We start from the raw sequence: 22,474 nt of genomic DNA, 5'->3' as shown, positions 1-22,474 counted from the left end.
AGCCACATCCCCAGCCCTTATCCACATTTTTAAATTTATAAATGTTATTTGATTTTTTCTTGATATTTTATTTGCTATCTGTGGACAGCAAATACCCTTTTGGCTGTAGCTATTAGATTTTCAGGAATTGTTAAAAATTTGAGTGCTAATAGGGTAGAAAAAAGCTTTGTCTTAGGAAATCTTTTTAAATTTTTTATTGGTTCATAAGTTATACATTACATTAGGATTTATTTTGAGATAATTATAAATGCATGGAGTTAAATCTCCAGTATTTTACTTACACTCCCTGTTTCCTTTTCTCTAGTCTACTGATGATCTATTTTATATTATTAAAAAAATTAGTGTCTTCTGGGTATACGTAATATGATTCACTGTAATATATTCATATAATGTATACTGGTAAGTTAGGTTCAAACATTCCACTGATTTTTCCATTATCCTGTCGTCCCTCCTTTTCAGTTCCCTTCTTCTACCTCCCCTGATCTTTTAGACTACCTTCCATATATCAGAGAAAACATTCGACCTTTGATTTTTGGAGTCTGGCTTAGGAAATCTCTCTTATTTCATCAGCAGAATACTTGTTTCTTTCACCTTTGTCAGTTTCTGCCAATCTCTTCCTACAGTATACAGTAGAAAACATGTGCTGTGGCTCTCCAAATCATTAGCAAAAATTAATCATGGTTTTCACTTAAGGATAAGAATTAAAATGGTATCTCTAAAGAGAGGTATTGATTCAACAATTATCTATTTTAAATATAAACCACTGTTAGTCCACAGAACCCAAGGAAAAATGAACTTTATGACTAAGAAGACTTTAATGTTTGCCTCTCTTCAAGTAATACAAAGTCCTATTCCCCAATAATACTTAGATAATTCATCCTACTTGATCCCATAAGTGCCCAAAATAAATTGCCTTGAAACTCCAGACAGCATGTTCTTATTCAAAAAGGACTTTGATATTTATATGGAGTCTCTCACTTGGCAAAAATTAACTCAGGACATTCAAAATGGGAAGAAACAAAGAAGAATGGGTCCGAAGCAAATAAATACTGCTGCCTCTCAGAGGTCTGATGTTTCTGTGATCATTAAAATCCAAGCAGTTTCTATAACTGTCTTATCAGCCAGTCTTAGGAATAGAAATAATTTAGGTCAAGGTCATACACTCATATTGTTTCAACTGGTCTAAATATATACATATGTATATAACTCTAACTATATTAACAATAGAGAAACAGATAACTAAGAAATGGAGGGTGGATGCAAGATGGTGGGCGGAATAGAGGTAGTCCTCTTTCTGGCTGCTCTGTGGCAGGAAACCAAGAAAGCAGACAGCTTATCCACAAGGTCTTGCCTAGACAGAATACAACATCTCAGAGAGTGTGAGAAGACCCCTATACAGCGGATTTTCACAGAAATCACAAGTGCTGCAACCACACATGCAGAAATCAGAGCCTCTGTGCTTGGGTAAGTTTCTGGACTCCAGACCCAAACCCACAGTTCTAGCTCATGCAAGACTCACAAATGGCTTAGCAAAATCACCTCTCAGCAACTCTGCACAACTCCAGACTGCTCTCCACTCCCACGCAGGTCAGTCAGCTGCTACTGATCCACAGCACAAGACCATCCCCCAGCTGTCCCCACATCACTAGACACGCTGGAAGCAGACCAACTCCATCTTGGAAAACCTTCCTCGCCATTTTTGGTGGGCATGGCTATCAGATGGGATCACTATTTGAGCAGGTACCTGATTTCCAATTCCCTGCCCCTCCCCAGTGGTGATAACTCGGCACATGGCCACCCAACACAAAAACAGCTCTTGGTTGGACAGGAGTGCAGTTCGAACAGGGCGCTGCCCACTTGGTGTGAGCCTGGGGTGAGAGGTCCTGCAGATGGGACAAAGAGATGGGAGGGGACTAAAGTCTGGAGCATAACAAAGAGACCAGGATCTGTGAAATCTCCAGGCAAGAGAGGGAGACCATACTGGGGGCTCAAGTCAGATGAGTGGTCACAAAAAAAGACGAATGAGGTACTATTTCCCTGCTGGAACTGGTGGGCGGCACTCCCCACTTCCAGACGCTCCACACCAGGTCCAGTCTTTTCACCCTGGTTACCTACACCATCCTGAGAGCAGAGACACCAGCTTAAAACAGACAACTCCACCTACTGGATGAGAAGAGAAGCAGGAAAGAAAAGGGTCTCTAAGAGTATTTTTTTTCCTCCTCCTTCTACTTTTTCTTCTTTCTCTTCTACCCTTCTATCCTCTGGCCGTCACATCCCCGATATATGTATAAACAAGAACTTTGCATAAAATAGGACTTTGAGGATTGAGTCACCTGAATAATATAATATAGAGGGGTTGCATAAGCCTTTTTTTCTTTCTTTCTTCCCCTTTTTTTCCTCTTTCCTCTTCTTTCACCCTCCAAATTTTACTAATTTTACATCCTATATTTTTCGAAATACAGGTGTGTTTGTTTTATGTACTCTACTATCTACCCACGTACTTGTCTACCCTAAATTACTCCCTGTCTATTCCCCTGCTACTAACCATCTTCATTAAATTTCTCCTCCACATTCCCTAAGATGTAGTATCTCTATACCCTCACATCTTTTCCCCTCAACATATTGTCCTATGCCTGATACCCAGTTCATTGTCCACTGCCAGAATGTAAATCTTTTAATGAAACTACTGATTATATTTTAAATAATAATTGAATCCAACATTTCTGGACATGAGACTAAACTGTAAATGTCTTAATAACAACAATTTGTTCATAGGTGATATATTGTTGATATGGGGACCTGTTAACATTGTCCTTCCCCATAAAGGAGGGATCTTGGAACCCTACAAGAGCCCTACAAATCTATAGGATAAAAACAATAACACACCAGATCCACAGAGCTGGAAAGGAAGACACATGAGCAACATGAAAAGACAATGGAAGAAAGTACCACAAACAAATCAAGACAACATATCATTGGCAGCATTGGCAGCTACAGAAGAAAAAATGACACAAAAAGATTTCAGGACATACATGGTTAAAATGTTTTGGGATTACAAAGAAGACATAAAACAACAAATACAGGAGTGAAAGATCACTTCGACAATGAGCTACATACACAAATCCAAGAAGCAAAAGATCACCTCAAAAGGGAGATAGAGGTTCTTAAAAAAAACGAACAAACAAACAAACAAACAAAAAACCCAGAAATCATTGAAATGAAAGAAATAAAAAAAAAATTAAAAATTCAAATGAGAGCATCACCAACAGAGTAGATCACTTAGAAGATATGATATCAGACAATAAAGATAAAATAAATCATCTTGAAAAGAACACTGACCACACAGCGAAAATGATAAGAAACCATGAGCAGAACTTTCAAGAATGGGATAGCATAAAAAGACCAAATTTAAAAGGTATTGCGATAGAGAAAGGTACAGAGATCCAAACAAAAGGAATGAACAATCTATTCAATGAAATAATATCAGAAAACTTTCCAAACATGAAGAATGAATTGGAAATCCAAATTCAAGAAGCCTACAGACGGCAAATGTACAAAATCACAACAGATTCACAACAAGGCACATTATAATGAAAATGCCCAACATACAGAATAAGGAGAGAATTTTAAAAGCCACAAGAGAAAGAAATCAGATTACATATAGAATAAAACCAATTAGGATAATGGCACAGTTTTCAACACAGACACTGAAAGCTAGAAGATCCTGGAACAACATATTTCAAGCTCTGAAAGATAATGGGTGCCAACCAAGAATCTTGTATCCAGCAAAATTAAGCTTTAGATTTGAAGATGAAGTAAAAACCTTCCACGATAAACAAAAGTTAAAAGAATTTATAGTTAGAAAATTGGCACTACAGAACATCCTTGGCAAAATATTTCATGAAGTGGAAATGAAAAAAGCAATGAAAATCAGCAGAGGGAGGTAGTACACTAAAGGAAAAACTAATCAAAGAGGAAAACCAAGTCAAGTTAAATAAAAAAATAAACAAATATGGCTGGAAATACAAACCATGTCTCAAAAGTAACCCTAAATGTTAATGGCTTAAACTCACTAATCAAAACACATATGCTAGCAGATTGCATTAAAAAAAACCCAATATGCTACCTCCAGGAAACTCATCTGATAGGAAAAGACATACACAGACTGAAGGGGAAAGGTTGGGAAAAATCATACCCCTCACATGGACTGTGGAAGCAAGCAGGGGTTAGCATACTCATATCAAATAAAGTAGACTTCAAGCCAAGGTTAATCAAAAGGGATAAAGATGGACATTACGTACTGCTCAAGGGAACCATACACCAACAAGATATAACAATCATAAATATATATGCCTCAAACAATGGTGCAGCTATGCTCATCAAACAAACTCTTCTTAGGTTCAGGAATCAAACTGACCACAACACAATAATCTTGGGTGATTTTAACATACCTCTCTCACCACTGGATAGATTTTTCAAACAAAAATTGAATAAAGAACTACAGAACACAATAACATAATCAATAACTTAGACTTAACTAACATATAGAATATTTCAACCTGCATCAAGTGGATACACGTTCTTCTCAGCAGCACTTGGGTCCTTCTCTAAAACAGATCATTGTGGGAAACCAACCTTACACGTGACTGAGTCACACTCCTCGGCTGGGTGCTGTGGCGCTCAGTTGCAGAAATGTGGCAGAGCTTTCCCCACCCTTCTTGGGTTCGAGGGCTGGTGTCTCGTGCATGGGTGTGTCTTGCTTCACCCGTGAGTGAAGCTATGCTCACCTGTTCCTTTGTAATATAACCCCTTGCCCTGTTTAGGATAGAATCTTCCATGGAAGTGCCTTGTGTGTGTCCCCTTCTCTTACTGTGCTCTTGGGTGTGGCCTACCCAAGTGTCAGTCAACCTGCTGACAGTGGAAATCATGAAGATAGACTCAGCCCCCTGAAACCTGAACCCTTGCCTCATTTGAATAGCTTCTCCTCAATAAAAGGGGTCAGCACATGCTCTCGCTCTCTCTTCCTGCGGACCCTTAAGGTCAGAGGAGCCGTCACAGTGATCCCAAAGAAAAAGGTATTTGTGTCTCTTGTGTGGTTATTTCGTGCAGCCCAGTCAGCCCAGTTTACCTGGAGTGACCCCTGAGCCTTTTAGTCGCGAGAACAGGAACCCGGCAGACCATATACTATGCCACAAAGCAACTCTTAGCAAATACAAAAAAGTAGAGATGCTATGATGCATTTTATCAGATCATAATGGAATGAAATTGAACATCAATTACAAAATAAAAAATAAAAATTTCTCCATTACCTGGAGGCTAAACAATTTGCTACTAAATGAACAATGGGTTACAGAAGACATCAAGGAGGAGATTAAAAAATTCTTACAGGTAAATGAGAACACAGACACAACATATTAAAATCTCTGGGAAACTATGAAAGCAATACTAAGAGGAAAATTCATTGCATGGAGTTCATTCCTTAAACGAAGAAAAAGTCAACAAATAAAAATGACTTCACACTACATCTCAAAGCTCTAGAAAAAGAAAAACAAATCAGCAGCAAAAGCAGTGGAAGGCAAGAAATAATTAAAATTAGAGCTGAAATCAATGAAATCTAAACAAAAGAGACAACTGAAAAAATTGACAAAACAAAAAGTTGGTTCTTTGAAAAAATAAATAAAATTGACAGACCCTTAGCCACGCTAATGAAGAGAAGGAGGGAGAGAACTCAAATTACCAGTATACATGATAAAAAAGGTAATATCACAACAGACACCACATAAATACAGAGGATAATTACAAATTATTTTGAAATCTTATACTTCAATAAAATAGAAGACATTGAAGGCATTGAAAAATTTCTTAAGTCATATGATTTGTCCAGATTGACCCAGGAAGATATACACAATTTAAACAGAGCAATATCAAGTGAGGAAATATAAGAAACCATCAAAAGCTTACCAACCAAGAAAAGCCCAGGACTGGATAGATACACAGCTGACTTCTACAAGACCTTTAAAGAAGAACTAATACAATATTCTTCAATTTACTTCAGGAAACAGAAAAAGAGGTAGTAATTCCAAACTCATTCTATGAGGCCAATATCACCCTGATCCCCAAACCAGGCAAAGACACATTAAAGAAAGAAAATTTCAGCCCAAAATGTCTATTGAACATAGATGCAAAAATTATCAATAATATTCTGGCAAATTGAATACAAAAACATATCAAAAAGATTATGCACCATAATCAAAAGGATTCATCCCAGGGATACAAGGTTGGTTCAACATATTAAAATCAATAAATGTAATTCATCACATCAATAGACTTAAAGATAAGAATCATATGATCATCTCAATAGATGCAGAAAAAGCACTGAACGAAATACAGCACCCCTTTATGTTCAGAACACTAGAAAAAATGGGGATAACAGGTACATATCTCAACATTGTAACGGCTATCTATGCTAAGCCTAAGACCAACATCATTCTAAATGGAGAAAAATTAAAGGCATTCCCTCTAAAAACTGGAACAAGATAGGGATGCCCTTTTTCACCACTTCTATTTAACATAGTTCTTAAAACACTGGCCAGAGCAATTAGACGAAAGAATTCAAAGGGATATGTATAGAAAAAGAAGAACTTAAATTAGCACTATTTGCTGATGATATGATTCTATACCTAGAAGACCCAAAAAATTCCACCAGAACACTTCTAGAACTAGTAAATGAATTCAGCAAAGTAGCAGGATATAAAATCAACACCCATAAATCAAAGGCATTTCTGTGTATCAGTGACAAAGTCTCTGAGAAGGAAATGAGGAAAACTACCCCATTCACAATAGCCTCAAAAAAATAAAAAGATTTGGGAAACAACTTAATGAAAGAGGTGAAAGAGCTATACAATGAAAGCTACCAAACCCTAAAGACAGAAATCAAAGAAGACCTTAGAAGATTGAAAGATCTATCTTGCTTTTGGATAGGCAGAATTAATATTACCAAAATGACCATACTACCAAAAGCACTATACAGATTTAATGCAATTCCGATCAAAATTCCAATGGCATTCCTCATAGAATTAGAAAAAGCAATCATGAAATTCATCTGAAAAATAAGAGACCCAGAATGGCTAAAGCAATCCTTAGCAAGAAGAGTTAAGCAGGTGGCATCGCTATACCAGACCTTAAACTATACTATAGAGCAATAGTAACAAAAACAGCATGGTATTGGTAGACCAAGACTAAGACTGGTAGACCAATGGTACAGAATAGAGGACACAGAGACTAACCCACACAATTACAATTATTTTATATTAGACAAAGTTGCCAAGAACATGCATTGGAGAAAAGATAGCCTCTTCAACAAATGGTGTTGGAAAAACTGGAAATCCATATGCAACAAAATGAAATTAAACCCCTATTTCTCACCATGCACAAAACTAAACTCAAAATAAATCAAGGACCTAGGAATTAAACCAGACACTCTGCATCTAATAGAAAAAAAAGTAGGCCCTAATTTTCGTCATATGGGATTAGGCATCAACTTCCTTAATATGACTCCTATAGCTTAAGAATTAAAACCAAGAATCAATAAATGGGATGGAACCAAACTAAAAAGTTTCTTCTCAGCCAAAGAAGCAATCTGTGAGGTAAAAAGAGAGCCCACATCCTGGGAGCAAATTTTTACCCCTCACACATCAGATAGTTCTTTATATACCCTAGAGATTAGTGCTGTATCAGGATGATATACACAATTTAGACAGACCAATCAAGTGATGAAATAGAAGATGCCATCAGAAGCCTATCAACCAAGAAAAGCCCAGGACTGGATAGATACACAGCCAAATTCTACAAGACCTTTAAAGAAGAACTAATAGCGTATATAAAGAACTCAAAAAAATAAACACCAAAAGAACAAATAACCTGATCAATAAATGGGCCAAGGACCTGAACAGACATTTCTCAGAAGAGGATATACAATCAATCAACAAATATATGAAAAAATGCTCATCATCTCTAGCAATCAGAGAAATGCAAGTCAAAACTACTCTAAGATATCATCTCACTCCAGTCAGAATGGCAGCTATTATGAAGACAAACAACAATAAGTGTTGGCAAGGATGTGGGGAAAATGGTACACTCATACATTGCTGGTGGGACTGCAAATTGGTACAGCCAATATGGAAAGCAGTATGGAGATTCCTTGGAAAATTGGGAATGGAACTACCATTTGACCCAGCTATCCCTCTTCTCGGACTATATCCAAAGGACTTAAAATCGGCATACTACAGGGACACAGCCACATCAATGTTTATAGCAGTACAATTCACAATAGCTAAATTGTGGAGCTAAACTAGATGCCCTTCAGTGGATGAATGGATAAAAAAATGTGGTATATATACACAATAGAATTTTACTCAGCAATAAAAGAATAAAATCATGGCATTTGCAGCTAACTGGATGGTGTTGGAGAAGATAATGCTAAGTGAAGTTAGCCAATCCCCAAAAAACAAATGCTGAATATTTTCTCTGATATAAGGAGGCTGACTCATAGTGGAGTAGGGAGGGGGAGCATGGAAGGATTAGATGAATTCTAGATAGGGAAGAGGGGTGGGAAGGGAAGGGAGGGGGCAGGGGATCAGCAAGAATGGTGGAATGTGACATTATCTAAAGTACATGTATGAAGAATCAAATTGGGTGTCAACATACTTTATATATAAACAGAGACATGAAAATTGTGATATATTTGTATAATAAGAATTGTAATGCAAAAAAGTACATGTATAAAGGCATGAATTGGCGTGAACATATTCTATATACAAAGATATGAAAAATTGTACTCTATACATGTAATAAGAATTGTAATGCATCCCACTGTCGTGTATTTAAAAAAATAAAATCAATAAAACTAAAAAATAGAAAAAAAAGAAATGGAAAGGAACTCTTCTTTAGTCTGTTTATAATGCAAATATTCTAAAATAATACAATTAAAATTCCTAGGTTTTTTTCCTTCAATATATACTGTAAATTCGAAATACAGTAGGACATACCAATAACCTTAGCTTATTTATAGTTTGAAATGAGCTTCAGCATTAACCCATTATGTCCCATCATTCTATATGTAGTTTTTATACAGGGCCCTATATATGGAATGCTGGGACATAATAGGTTAAAACAACAGGAATGGTCAAAGTTATGCATTTTAATAAATGTATGAAAATAGACGTAAGAACTGATGATTTCAGTATTGCATATTTTTTCTTTTAAGGCCTTTATCTAATATTCATATAATGGTACAACATGTATGCAGCAATGCAAAACAAAGAACCAGCATGACAAATATGAATAATAAAACTCACTACTAAAATGTTGGGTTAAAGAAGCAGGGCATTAAAAAGTATGTATTGTGTGATTATGTGAAGTGAAAGTATAGGTAAAATTAATCTGAGGTGTTGGAAGTCAGGATGGTAATTACCCATGTTGGGGATAGTTATTGGAAGAAGGTTCTGGATGTTGGGAATGTGCTGTTTCTTGATCTGAGTACTAATTTTAATTTGTAAAAAGTTCATCAGGCTGTGTCCCATGTTCTTTTCAGTATATATATTATAGTTCAAGAAAAAGTTTACTAAAACATAAAACAAACCCTTATCTAATCTGTAAATTAAGTTCACAATTGCAGTTGCTTACAAGGGCCAGTCTGCTAACATGTTTGAATCCAGGTGTTGATGTAAGTGATGCAACCAATGGCAGATTATTACAAGGCTAAGCGACTCAAACTGGCACATTTAAAAATTATTTTATAAAGTGTTGGAACTCTTTCAGAAATATATGATAATATCCCATCTACCCACCATTCAAATTAAAATAAAATATTACCAGATCAATTGAAACCTCTGGACTGGGTGTGTAGCTCAGTGGTAGAACACTTGTCTGACTTCAGGCCCTAGGTTTGATCCTAATATCTCCCCTGACACACACACACACACACACACACACACACACACACACACACACACACACAAAACACCAATCCTGTAGCACCCATTCTAACCCAATCTCCCGCTCATCCTAGAGTTAATTACAATGCTGGATTTGGATTTGGTATTCATCATTCTCAGTTTAAAATCTTAATGTATATGTATCTCTAAATAGTAATATAGTATGAGATTCATCCATGTTAACATATGTAACTCTAATGCACCTGTTTAATATATCTGTATATACACTGCTTTTAAAACTGGCATAACTACTTTTAGGAGAAATTTGACACAATCCAGTAAATCTTAAGATACTATATGACCACTAATTTAGATAATCTTTTGGATGTGAGTACATGAGACATTTAGAAGAATTCATCATATCAGCATCTGGGGAGCTTTAAAAAGTATCAGAGTTCAGACTAGCCCCTAAAATTCTGTCTTAGTTGCTCTGGGTTGGAATTCTAGACATGGGGATTTTTCATTCTTACATTTTACTAAGAAAAAACTGAACATACAGAAAATTTGACAGAATTTTACTAAGAGCATGCTTTAGGGTCCACCAACCAAATTCAACCATTATTTTTTGTTTTTACTTATCACATATCTATCCATCTATCATTCTCCCTATCAATCCATTAATATATTTTTCTCCCTAGGATGCATTTTTAAAAAGTGGCAAATATGATGCACGTTCCAGAACTCAGACATCTTAAACTCTGAGCCCTGCTGACCCTCATGATCATTACCCACCAATCAGAAAGCACCCTGTGCCAATACCCTGCTGTGTTGAACCGCCCCTGGCTCTAAAATGTGCAAAGCTGTTCCTCAGTAGGTAGATGCCATGGGGGTAAAATGCACAATCAGAAAAAGAACAGTATCATCACTTTCACTTAGGTCTATTCTATTGTCTCTGAGGCCCAATTGTCAGAGTTATTTCTTTTTAGATGGTTTATAAAAATTCATGAAAAAAAGAAAGCATAGGACCTCTATATTTTCAGTGAGTGAGGAGGCATAAAATAACTACAGTAAGTCTTCAAATCATCACAAAATTTGTAAAGATTGTCAATACATTAGGCTTCAGTATTATGTGAATTGAATATGAACAGAAGTCATCTGGATATTAAGGAAGCCACAAACAGGGAGGTTCAAAGACTACAGAATTAGTAAACAATAGGGTAGGTCTTCTAAAAATCCAGCAATATTTAGTTTTACAATTAGTATCTTTAAAAATCATATAAAATATGAAAATAAATCTCATACCTGGAGTTTTCCCTTTTCATAGGCCAGTTTATTTTTACTCTCAGTAATTTTTCCCAAGACATTTTCCACCTTTTGCTCAGCAAGCTGATAATGCAAACACAGGTATCAGTACTTCTTGGCATAGAAAGGAATAAGCATTTTCTTTGGGGGAAAAAAAGTACTAGTACCCTTACTACTTCCATAGTATTAAGATCAAGATTCATATTTATTTGTTATTGCTGCCTTCTAGTCTCTCCCTAGATAACTGGTCTCAGTGCTAACAAGCAACACATAAGGAGACTTGCTGATTAAAGTATAGAGCCTTAAGAGTCCCAGAGTTTGTTGTTTTTTGTACATTGCTGTTGTTGTTATTTTGCTATGTTAGTTATTTCTTAGCTGTGATTCAAGCCAGATATGGTGTGGTTATATCAGTGGTTGCAGGTACTCTACCACCAGGGGTACTCTACCACTACGTTACATTCCCAGCCCCTTTAATTTTTTATTTTGAGACAGGATCTCACTAAGTTGCCCAGACTGTCCTAGGATTTGTAATCCTCCTGCCTCAGCCTCCTCACTTGCTGGAATTACAGGTGTATGCCACTATGGCTTGCTATAATTTCTTTTCAAAAATTAAAAAAAAAATCTATGTGTTGCTCCCACTAAAAGAAAGTATTTTTCTAAAAGCAATGAGGCAACTAAAATATTGGTTTCAAAATAATCTAAGGGATGGACTGGGGTTGTGGCTCAATGATAGAGCACTGGCCTGGCATGTGTGAGGCACTGGGTTAGATCTTGAGCACCACATACAAATAAATAAATAAAGACATTGTGTTCATTTACAACTAAAAAAAAATTTAAAAATAACCTAAGGGAAATGAAGTGTGTTATTAATAATATCATAAAATTAGCTAGTCATTAACTAACATTCTGTTTGTGGAAGATATACAGCCCCTTTTTCTGTTTTGGAAACTATGATCCAAAAATCATTCCATAAATGAAACATAGTTTAGGATTATATTTTGACCAACTCTTCAGTCACAAGTAAGTTATGAGGTCAATATGTTACAAAAATAAAACTACAACAAAAAACTTGATTATTTAAAAGTCAGTTTCAAGTTCTATAAATTAAGTTTTCCCAATGTGCTATAAAGTATACGCATATTAAAAAATAAGAACTAGATCCAACCTAAAATATGATTGCTATAACAAATATAAAACATTCAAAAATAACTTCATTTATCTTCTTGGAATGTGGAAAGTTTTTTTTGGGGGGGGTTGTTTTGTTTTAATAATATAGATGATTTTGGTCTCCTGTAAAAGGGGTCCAGGAAGTTTTTAAACATGGCACTTTTTTCCCCTCAATAAGATTCCCTTTTATGCAAAGGGATAGAGAAATTCTATTAATATTTAAATACACTTTAAAGATAATTATTTCCCCTTTTTGCCACCAAAGAGAATGCCAACATAATAAGTAAAGACTAAATAAATTCAAAATGTAACAACATTTGACACAGGGTCACTTATTTAAAATCATGACAAAGAGAATTGCTACCAGTTGCTAAGGCACTTACTTATTGTTTACAGATTATTTTAATAGGCCCTGTAGTTTAATCAATCAGAGACTGGAAATTAGAAACTACTTAAATGAGTGAACACCTTGGATTCTGAGTTGTACAAAGAAAAATGTCAATGTTTAGATTATATCTTTCAATTCAGAAACACAAGGATATTGCAGGAACAACCACAGAACAATTATCTTAAGATAGGTTGTCATGGATCCACAGTGCTATGGTTTGGATGATCTGGAATGCTCCCCAAAGGCCCATGTGTTGAAGGCTTGTTCACCAGCTAGTGGCATTAATGGGAAGTGGTGGAACCTTTAGGAGGTAGGAGCTAGTGGAGGGAAGTTAGGTCACTGGGAGTGTGCCCAATGAAGGGGCTACTGTGAACCTGGCCCTTCCTGTCTCTTTTTGCTTTCCAGCCATGAAGAGGTAAGCAACTTTTCTGCCATATGTACTGCCTTGCCACAGACCCAAAGCAATAAGCCAACTAACCATGGACTAAAATCTCTAAAATGGTGATCAAAAATAATTTTTTTCTCCTTTAAGTTGATTATCTCAAGTATTTTGTCATAGTGATGGAAAGCTAACACAAAGAGTAAGTCACAAAACACTTTCTAAAAATATGTATGTATGTATGTATGTGTGTGTGTGTGTGTGTGTGTGTGTGTATATATATATATATTTTTTTTTTTCTTTTTGTGGTCTTGGGGATCAAATCCAAAACCTTATGCATGCTAGGCTGGTGTTCTACCACGGAGCCATCCCAGCCCTAAAATAATTTTTTGAACTATAAAAAAGTTAGCAGACACTGTTGAAAGAATATATAAAATGAATGAGATATTGGCATATAAAGTAACTTTATAAGTAGAATTTAAGCAAGAATTTTAGTGAAAATATGATATAGGCCTCAGCAGCAGATTGAACCAACTTTGATACAGTTGAATTTCAAATCATTAAAGTTCTATTGCATAGGGAACTGTATTTCTATTTGGTGCTACTATTTAACAATGTGTGGTTAAAATGCAAAAGAGAAGTAGGGAACAATCATTCAACTTGAGTTCAGGAATAGTAACTTTCCTACCACATTTGGATTTTTTCTTACTGTAGTTGCCTGCTTAACTGCCTGTGGTAATGGACTTAAATTGCATTATCACTGAAGGCTGAAGTGGCAAAAATAAACCTAATATTAGAATATGTGAAAGAAAAAGGAGAGAGAATAATATTTATTCATGTATACTACATGTAAGGGCTCATGATGGGTAATTAGCACTCAAGATGACAATCCTTGCAGCCTGGCCAGATATGTGACTGACTCTGTACTTTATTTGATCAATGTTTCCTAATATGCATTAGGCATTATGCTAGAAGAAAGGAGTATAAAGGTGGATGGATAACTTCTTTCTTTTATTAGAAGAGATTGAAAGTAGATACATAAAGAGGTTAGTTTCTAATCAATGTGGTAATTATTCTAACCCTCTTCTGCATTGAAGGTTAAAGATCACAGCCCAAAACTGAAACCTAGGCTTAAAATCCATGAAAATATAAGATAATTTACTTAGTTTATATAAATTCTTCTTAGTTGAAGTAATCAGCAGTTTACGACAGGCTTAAAATTTAGTTCATATAAGAGACTCATATCAGGACTTTATATGAAAATTTTCAAAAATGATTTGCATGTTATAAAAATAACAACTAATTCCTTTTCAAGTATTCAAAAACACAAAAATTATTATAAGAAAAATATTAACTTGTTATCAGAATGATCATCTCTTTAATTCCCCCCACTTAGAGATGTTTTAAGAACTCTACCCATTTATTTATAATGAACTAACATCATCAAATATCTTCTAGAAAACAGATATATTACTGATTACATAATGGAAGAAACTGACAGGGGAAAACACAAGTTTCTTCTTAAATTTATGGGAGAGAAAATATTTTGAAACATCAGCTATAGTTGTGCTTTTTAGATTATACATCATCTGTGTAGGTGGTCATTTAGTAACTACCTTAAATTCTTGCTTTCTTAAATCTTCTATTGTTTGAAAACTGCAGATATGTCTGCCATATTTATCCCATTATTCAGGATTACTAATAATTACTAATAATTACTAATACATGCACACACACACACACACACACACACCAGAGAAAACCTATCTCCTGACTTTGGATTTTTAAAAAACTCATTAGTCATTATTTTCTAACTCAGACTGACCTTTTCATACCCACCCCATGGTATTCAGAAGTGGCTCGCTGAAGTTCCAGAGAAGCTATTTGATCTGCCAGGTTCTTATTTTCTTCTACTAATGCCTGCAGATTTTGGTTTAATGCATTTATGTCTGCCTTTGAAAAATAAGAGGAGAAAAGAAACTATTTATGCCATATCCATAAATATAATCTTATTTCTAAAATGACAGTTCTAACTTGTGCAAATGTTCGAGTAGCTCGTGCAAATGTTCCTCTGAGTCTAAGTGTGGAGATTTGACAAGTCAGTCTGATAGCTCTATGGTGTTCTAAACAGTTTGTGTTTTTATTTTCTTTTTAATTCTTTCTGCTTTACTAGTTGTCTTCAGTAGGAGGGTTACCCCACATGATACAGCTTACCTTCACTAGAAGTGAAAGTCCTCCTGGTACTTAGTATTTGCTTGAAGATTAATTTGAGCTTATAAATATAGATGCAGAAATCCTCAATGAAATATTAGTAAAATGAATCCAGCAATATTCAAAAAAGGATATAAGACCTAAGTGGTTATCCTGGTAAAGTTAGTTGAATATTCACCATCAATTAGTATCATCTACCACATCAATAAATTACAGAAGAAAAACTATTCGATCATCTCAATAAAGAATAAGCATTTCAAAAAAACTTCAACACTGATACATGATTTAGATATTAACAAACTAGAAGTGAAACAATCACTTCTACCTGATTAAAACATACCTACAAAAGTCCTACAGTTGATATCATTCTTAATAGTGAAAGATTAATTGCCACCTCCCCTGCCAAGACTGGGAAAAAGACACAGATATCTACTCTCACTATTTCTATTCAGCATTATAAGGAGGCCATAGCTGTTGCAATAAAGTAAGAAAAAGTAATAAAAACCATTCATACTGAAAAGGCAGAAATAAAGAGCTGGGCATGTAGCTCAGTGGAAAGTACATATCATGTAAAAAATAATCTAAAAAAATGAAATGACTACGCTAATATTAGACATTAAGATTGAAAATTTGTGAGACAAATGAGTATATTAAAATACTCTCATCCAGAATATTTATAAATATATTCATTTAACAACAGAGTCCAAAAATATATGAAGCCCAGAATGACAGAGTTGAAAGGAGAAATAATTTATTTAAGCATAATTGGAAATTTCAATATCCCACCTATGAATAACTGATAAAACAACTAGACAAAAGGTCAATGAGGAAATAGAAAACTTGTACAACACTATAAACTAAATAGACCTAACAAGACATCTAGAGAATAATCCTCCAACAAGAGCAGAATATACATTTTTTAAAAGTGCTTATAAAACATTCTCCATAAAACAACTTTCAATAAATTTAAAAGAACCAAAATGATGCTAGGTATGTCCTCCAACTATAGTGGAGTAAAACTGAAATCAATAAAACAGAGAAATCTGGGCAATTCACATATATAAGGAAATAAACAAAGTTCTAAACAACCAATAGGTTAAAAAAGAAATCTCAAGGGAAATTAAAAGAATAATTTGAAACGAATAAAAACACAAGATAACAAAACTCCTGGTATGCAGTCCAGAGAAGAAAGTTGATAGCTATAAATGCCTATATTTTTTAAAAAATAGTACTTCTTAAAGCATTAATCTAAGCTTATCTTAGAAAACTAGAACAAAAAAAGAACAAATTAAAGACATAAGATGTAAATAATAAATATTACAACATAAATAAAGAAGAGAAAAACAATAAAGAACATTAATAAAGCCTAGATGAAACAGTTGACTAAGCTAATCAAGAAAAAAAAGAGAACACAAATTACTAAAATTAGCAGTAAATCTTGTACATCAATGTTCACAGAAGCATTATTCACAATAACCAAAAGATAGAAACCATTCACAAGTCTATCAACTGCTGAATGGGAAAGCAAAATGCAGCATATATATATATATATATATATATATATTTTTTTTTTTAAATATTAGGCAGCCTTTAAAAGGAAGGGAATTCTGGCACATGCTACAGCATGAATGAACTTTGAAAGTATTATGCTAAGTGAAACAACCCAGACACAAAAGGACAGATGTTGGGTAATTCATGTTCAGTGTCTGGAAGAGGTCAACTCATGGAGACTGAAAGGAGAACAGAGGTTGTTGGGGTCTTGGGGGAGGGGCATTATAGTTCAATGGGTACAGAGTTTCTGTTGGATGTTGTAAAAGTTCTGGAAATGAACAGTGGTGCTGGTGGCACAACATTGTGAATGTCTTTAATGTCATTGAATTGTATATTTAAAAAGGGTTAAATGGTAAATTTTATGTGGTGTGTGTTTTATCACAATTTGTTTTAAAGTATAAAAACAAAGAACAGATTGCCAGGGACTAAGGATAAAGCAGAATGAGGGAATTTGGGCAGAGGAGGGGTGATGAAACTATTCTGTATCTTGATTGTCTTAATTGTCACATGACTATTCTTTTATCCAAATGCAAAGAACTGTATATCAAAAAGAATGAAATTTACTCCGTGTAAATTTAAAAATGCTTTTTAAAAAGATAGAGGTGCTCCTAAATAAATAAATAAATAAAATTAGCAGTAAAATAAAGGACATTACTACAGAATGAAGGAAAAAAAAAATAAAGGACTATTCCAATCAACTGCATACCAACAAGTTAGGCAGCCTAGATGAAACAGAAAAATTCTTAGAATATGTAATCTACCAAAAGTGACAAAAGAAAAACAAATCTAAAGAGATCTACGAGATGATAAATCAGCAATAATTTAAAACAGAAGAACAATAACAAAAAATATCTCTGAACCAGATGATTTTCAGTGATAAATATTACAAAACTCTAGAAGAAGAATTAATACCAACTGCATAAACTCTCACAAAAACAGAAAAATACACTTACCAATCATTTTAGAAGGCCAATACAATATTGTCAAACAAAATTGACATTACAAAAGAAAAGAAAGCCACAGAACAATATCATTATGAATACAAATGGAAAAAAATCTCAACAAAATACCAGAAAGCCAAATCCAACAAGATACAAATAGCCTTATTCATCATAAAGTTTATCTAAGCTTCATTACTGTAATCTTAGTTAAGAATTTAAAATCTATGTAATTGCATCCTTCAGCTTTTTGTCAGTGTGACAAAATACCTGACAGAAACCAACTTTAAGGAGGAAAGATCTATTTTGGCTAACAGTTTGAGAGGATTCAATCCATAGTCACTTGCCTCCATTGTTTCCGGGTCTGTGATAAGACAGGACCACCATGGCAGGGAGCATGGTGAAGCAAAGCTGCTCACTTCCTGGCAGCCAGGAAGTAGAGAAGGGGTGGGAAAGGACCAGGGACAAAATAAGCCCTTCATAGTCATGACCCCATGACCTTCTTCCTCTAATTAGGCTCCAACTTTCAAATGTTTCTGCCACATTTCAACAGTACCATCAGCTGAAACTAAGCCTTTAGCAAATGACTTTTCAGGAACATTTAAGACCCAAACCTTAAGTTTTAATGTACCGTAGTAATAGAATAAAAGAAAAAGTCCACAAGATTATCTCAATGAACTTAGAAAAACTATTTGACAAAATTCAGCATACTTTCATGGCAAAAATCCCAACAAAGGAAGAATAGAAGGAGATTTCCTCATTTTTATAAAAGTGTTTACAGAAAAAAAAAAAAACAAGCAAAAAACACACACAGCTAACATGATCTTAATGTTAACAAGCTAAAAGTTTTCAACTAACACCAGGAACAAGACAAGAATGTCTGCTCTAAACCATTTCTTTTTTTTTTTTAAAGAGAGAGAGAGAGAGAGAAAAATTTTTTTTTTATTTTTTTTAGCTTTTTGGCAGATACCACATCTTTGTTTGTATGTGGTGCTGAGGATCGAACCAGGGCCGCATGCATGCCAGGCGAGCGCGCTACCGCTTGAGCCACATCCCCAGCCCCTGCTGTAAACCATTTCTATTCAACACTGTACTGGAGGTTCTAGTCAAGGCAATTATATAAGGCAAAGAAATAAAAGCAGCAAAATTTGAAATAATAAATGAAGAGAAAACTCAAATTACTAAAATACAGGATGAAAAAGGAAATATCACAAAGAACATGCTTGAAATACAGAGGATAATTAGACTATTTTGAAAATTTACACTCTGATAAAATAGAAAATATCAAAGACATCGACAAATTTCTAGAAACATATGACCTACTCAAACTGAATGAGGAGGTCATACATGATTTAAACAGATCACTTTCAAATCATGAAATAGAAAACACCATCAAAAGCCTACCAACCAAGAAAAGCCCAGGACCAAATGTATTCTCAGCCGAATTCTACAAGATTTTCAAAGAAGAATTAACACCAATATTCCTCAAAGTATTCCATGAAATAGAAAAGGTGAGAACCCTTCCAAATTTATTCTATGAGGCTAATATCACCAATACCAAAACCAGACAAAGACAATTCAAGAAAAGAAAACTTCAGACCAATACCCCTGATGAACACAGATGAAAAAATACTCAATAAAATTCTGGCAAATTGCACACAAAAACATATTAAAAAGATATTGCACCACGATCAAGTGAGATTCATTCCAGACATGCAGAGTTGGTTAATATACGGAAATCAATAAACGTAATTCATCATATTATAGACTTACAAACAAGAATCATGTGATCATCTCAATAGATGCAGAAAAAGCATTCAACAAAATACAGCACACCTTCATGTTCAAAACAATATAAAAACTAGGGACAGCAGGAACATACCTCGGCATTGTAAAAGCTATATATGCTAAACCAAAGGCCAGCATCATTCTAAAGGGAGAAAAATTGAAAGCATTCCTGCTAAAAACTGGAATAAGACAAGGATGTCCTCTTTCACCATTTCTATTCAATATCATCCTTGAAACTCTAGCCAGAGCAATTAAAGGGATACAAATAGGTAAAGAAAAACTCAAACTATCACTATTTGCAATGACATGATCCTGTACCTACAAGATCAAAAAAATACCACCAGAAAACTTCTAGAACTAATAAATGAATTCAGCAAAGTAACAAGATATAAAATCAACACCCATAAATCAAATGCATTCCTATACATCAGCAATGAATCCACTGAAAGAGAAATTAGAAAAACTACTCCATTCATAATAGCCTCAAAATACAAACAAACAAAAAAAAAACAATCAAAAAACCTGAGAATCAATCTAACAAAAGAGATGAAAGACCTCTACAATGAAAACTACCTAACACTAAAGAAAGAAATTGAAGAAACCTCAGAAGATGGAAAGATCTCCCATGCTCCTGGATAGGTAGAGTTAATATTGTCAAAATGGCCATACTACCAAAAGTGTTATACAGATTTAATTCCATTCCTATGAAAAATACCAATGAAAATTCTTCATAGAAATAGAAAAAACAATCATAAAATTTATTTGGAAAAATAAGAGACCCAGAAATAGCTAAAGCAATCCTCAGCAAAAGTGAAGCAGGAAGCAAAACATACCAGACCTTAAACTATACTACAGAGCTATAGTAACAAAAATGGCATGGTATTGGCACCAAAATATACTTGTAGACCAATGGTACGGAATAGAGTACACAGAGACAAACCTACATAAATACGGTTATCTCATACTGGACAAGGGTGCCAAAAATATCCACTGGAAAAAAGACAGGCTATTCAACAAATGGTGCTGGCAAAACTTACAAATTAAATTAAACCTCTATTTCTCACCCTGAACAAAAAATTAACTCAAAGTGGATCAAAGACTTAGGCACTAGAACAGAGAACCTGCAGCTATTAGGGAAAAAAAGGCTGAGATATTCATCACGTCAGTCTAGGAGATGATTTCCTTAACAGGATTCCTAAAGCACAAGAAGTAAAATCAAGAACCAATGAATGGGATGGATTCAAACTAAAAAGCTTCTTCTCAGCAAAGGACACATTTAATAATGTCAGGAGAGAGCCTACAGATTAGGGAAAAAAACTTTACCACATGCACCTCCAATAAAGAATTAATCTCTAGGATATATAAAGAACTTAAAATACTTAAAACCAAAACCCCCAAATAACCCAGTCAATAATAGGCTAAGGAACTGAACTGACACTTCTCAGAAGAAGAAATACAACTGATCAACAAACATATATAAAAAAATTCAACATCTTGAGCAATTAGAGAAATGCAAATCAAAACTAGTCAAAGTTTTCTCATTCCTGTCAGAATGGCATTATCAAGAATACAGTCAAGAATAAATGTTTTCGAGGATGTGGTGAAAAGGCACACTCAAACATTGCTGGTGGGACTGCAAATTGGTGCAACCACTATGGAAAGCAGTATGGAGATTCCTCAGAAAATTGGTACTGGAACCACCATTTGATCCAGCTAAGCTACTTCTTGATTTATACCCAAGGGACTTAAAATCAGCATACTATAGTGATGTAGCCACATCAAAGTTTATAGTAGCTCAACTCACAATAGCTAGACTATGGAACCAATCAAGATGTCACTCAATATATGAATGGATAAAGAAAACGTGGTATATATACTCAATGGAATACTATTCAGCTTTAAAGAAGAGTGAAATTAGGGCATTTGACAGTAAATGGTTGGAGTTGGAGAATATCATGCTAAGTGAAATAAGCCAATCCCACAAAACCAAAAGCTGAATGTTTTCTCTAATATGTGTATGCTAATTCACAATAAAGAGGGGGCATTAGGGAAGAAAATTGTTACCTTAAATTAGGTAGAGGGAAGTAATGGGAGGGGTGGGGATATGAGGATAGGAAAGATAGTAGAATGAAACAGACATTATTACTGTAGGTATATATGTGACTACATGACCAATATGATTCTACAACATGTACACTCAGAAAAATGAGAAATTATATCCCATCTATGTATGATATATCAAAGTGCATAAATGCATTCTACTATCATATATAACTAATTAAAACAAATAAAATTTTTTTAAAAGAATAAAGTAAAACTACTTGCGTTTCTTTGTATCTATAAAATATACAACTTATTGTATAAGATTGAAATATTCCCCAAATTGACCTACACATTCAATGATTCCAACTTCCTTTTCTTTTTTGATATCAGGGATTGAACTCGGAGGTGCTTTATCACTGAGCTATATATCCCCAACAGTTTATTTTTATTTTGAGACAGGGTTTGCTAAGCTTCTGAGGGCTTCACCAAGTTGCTGAGGCTAGCCTCTAATATGCAATCCTCCTGCCTCAGCCTCTTGAGTCACTGGGATTACAGGTGTGCTCTTCCACACCTGGCACGGAAAGGCTGATCCTAAATTGATATGGAAATGTAAGGAATCAGAACAGCCAAAACAATCCTGAAAAAACAAAATTAGAATACTTGCACATCTTGATGTCTAAACTTCCTATAAAACTATAGTAATCAATACTGTATGGTACTGGCATAAGAATGGACAATGTAAGAAAACTGGAAGTCCATGAATGAAGTCATA

The 22,474-nt window shown here is 34.6% G+C and overlaps 1 protein-coding gene across 3 annotated transcripts in view; it reads right to left on the bottom strand.

Moving 5' to 3' along the window:
• The window catches only part of CCDC150 (coiled-coil domain containing 150), a gene marked incomplete at both ends in the record, with an annotated part of 125,870 nt that overhangs the window by 32,726 nt on the left and 70,670 nt on the right, over nt 1-22,474 (bottom strand). For 2 of the 3 annotated variants that reach the window (XM_081262371.1, XM_081262370.1), the window contains 2 exons: nt 11,238-11,321; nt 15,011-15,124. In XM_081262371.1, the coding sequence (XP_081118497.1) occupies nt 11,238-11,321; nt 15,011-15,124 (198 nt within the window). The remainder of the gene's footprint in view (nt 1-11,237; nt 11,322-15,010; nt 15,125-22,474) is intronic. The other variant, XM_081262372.1, reaches the window with a different exon arrangement.

Source organism: Spermophilus citellus (genome assembly GCF_964194105.1).
Source record: "Spermophilus citellus genome assembly, chromosome: 11".
Taxonomy (NCBI): Eukaryota; Metazoa; Chordata; class Mammalia; order Rodentia; family Sciuridae; genus Spermophilus; species Spermophilus citellus.
Note: the sequence above shows the minus strand (reverse complement) of the source record. Positions and strands in the feature narration are given on the sequence as shown.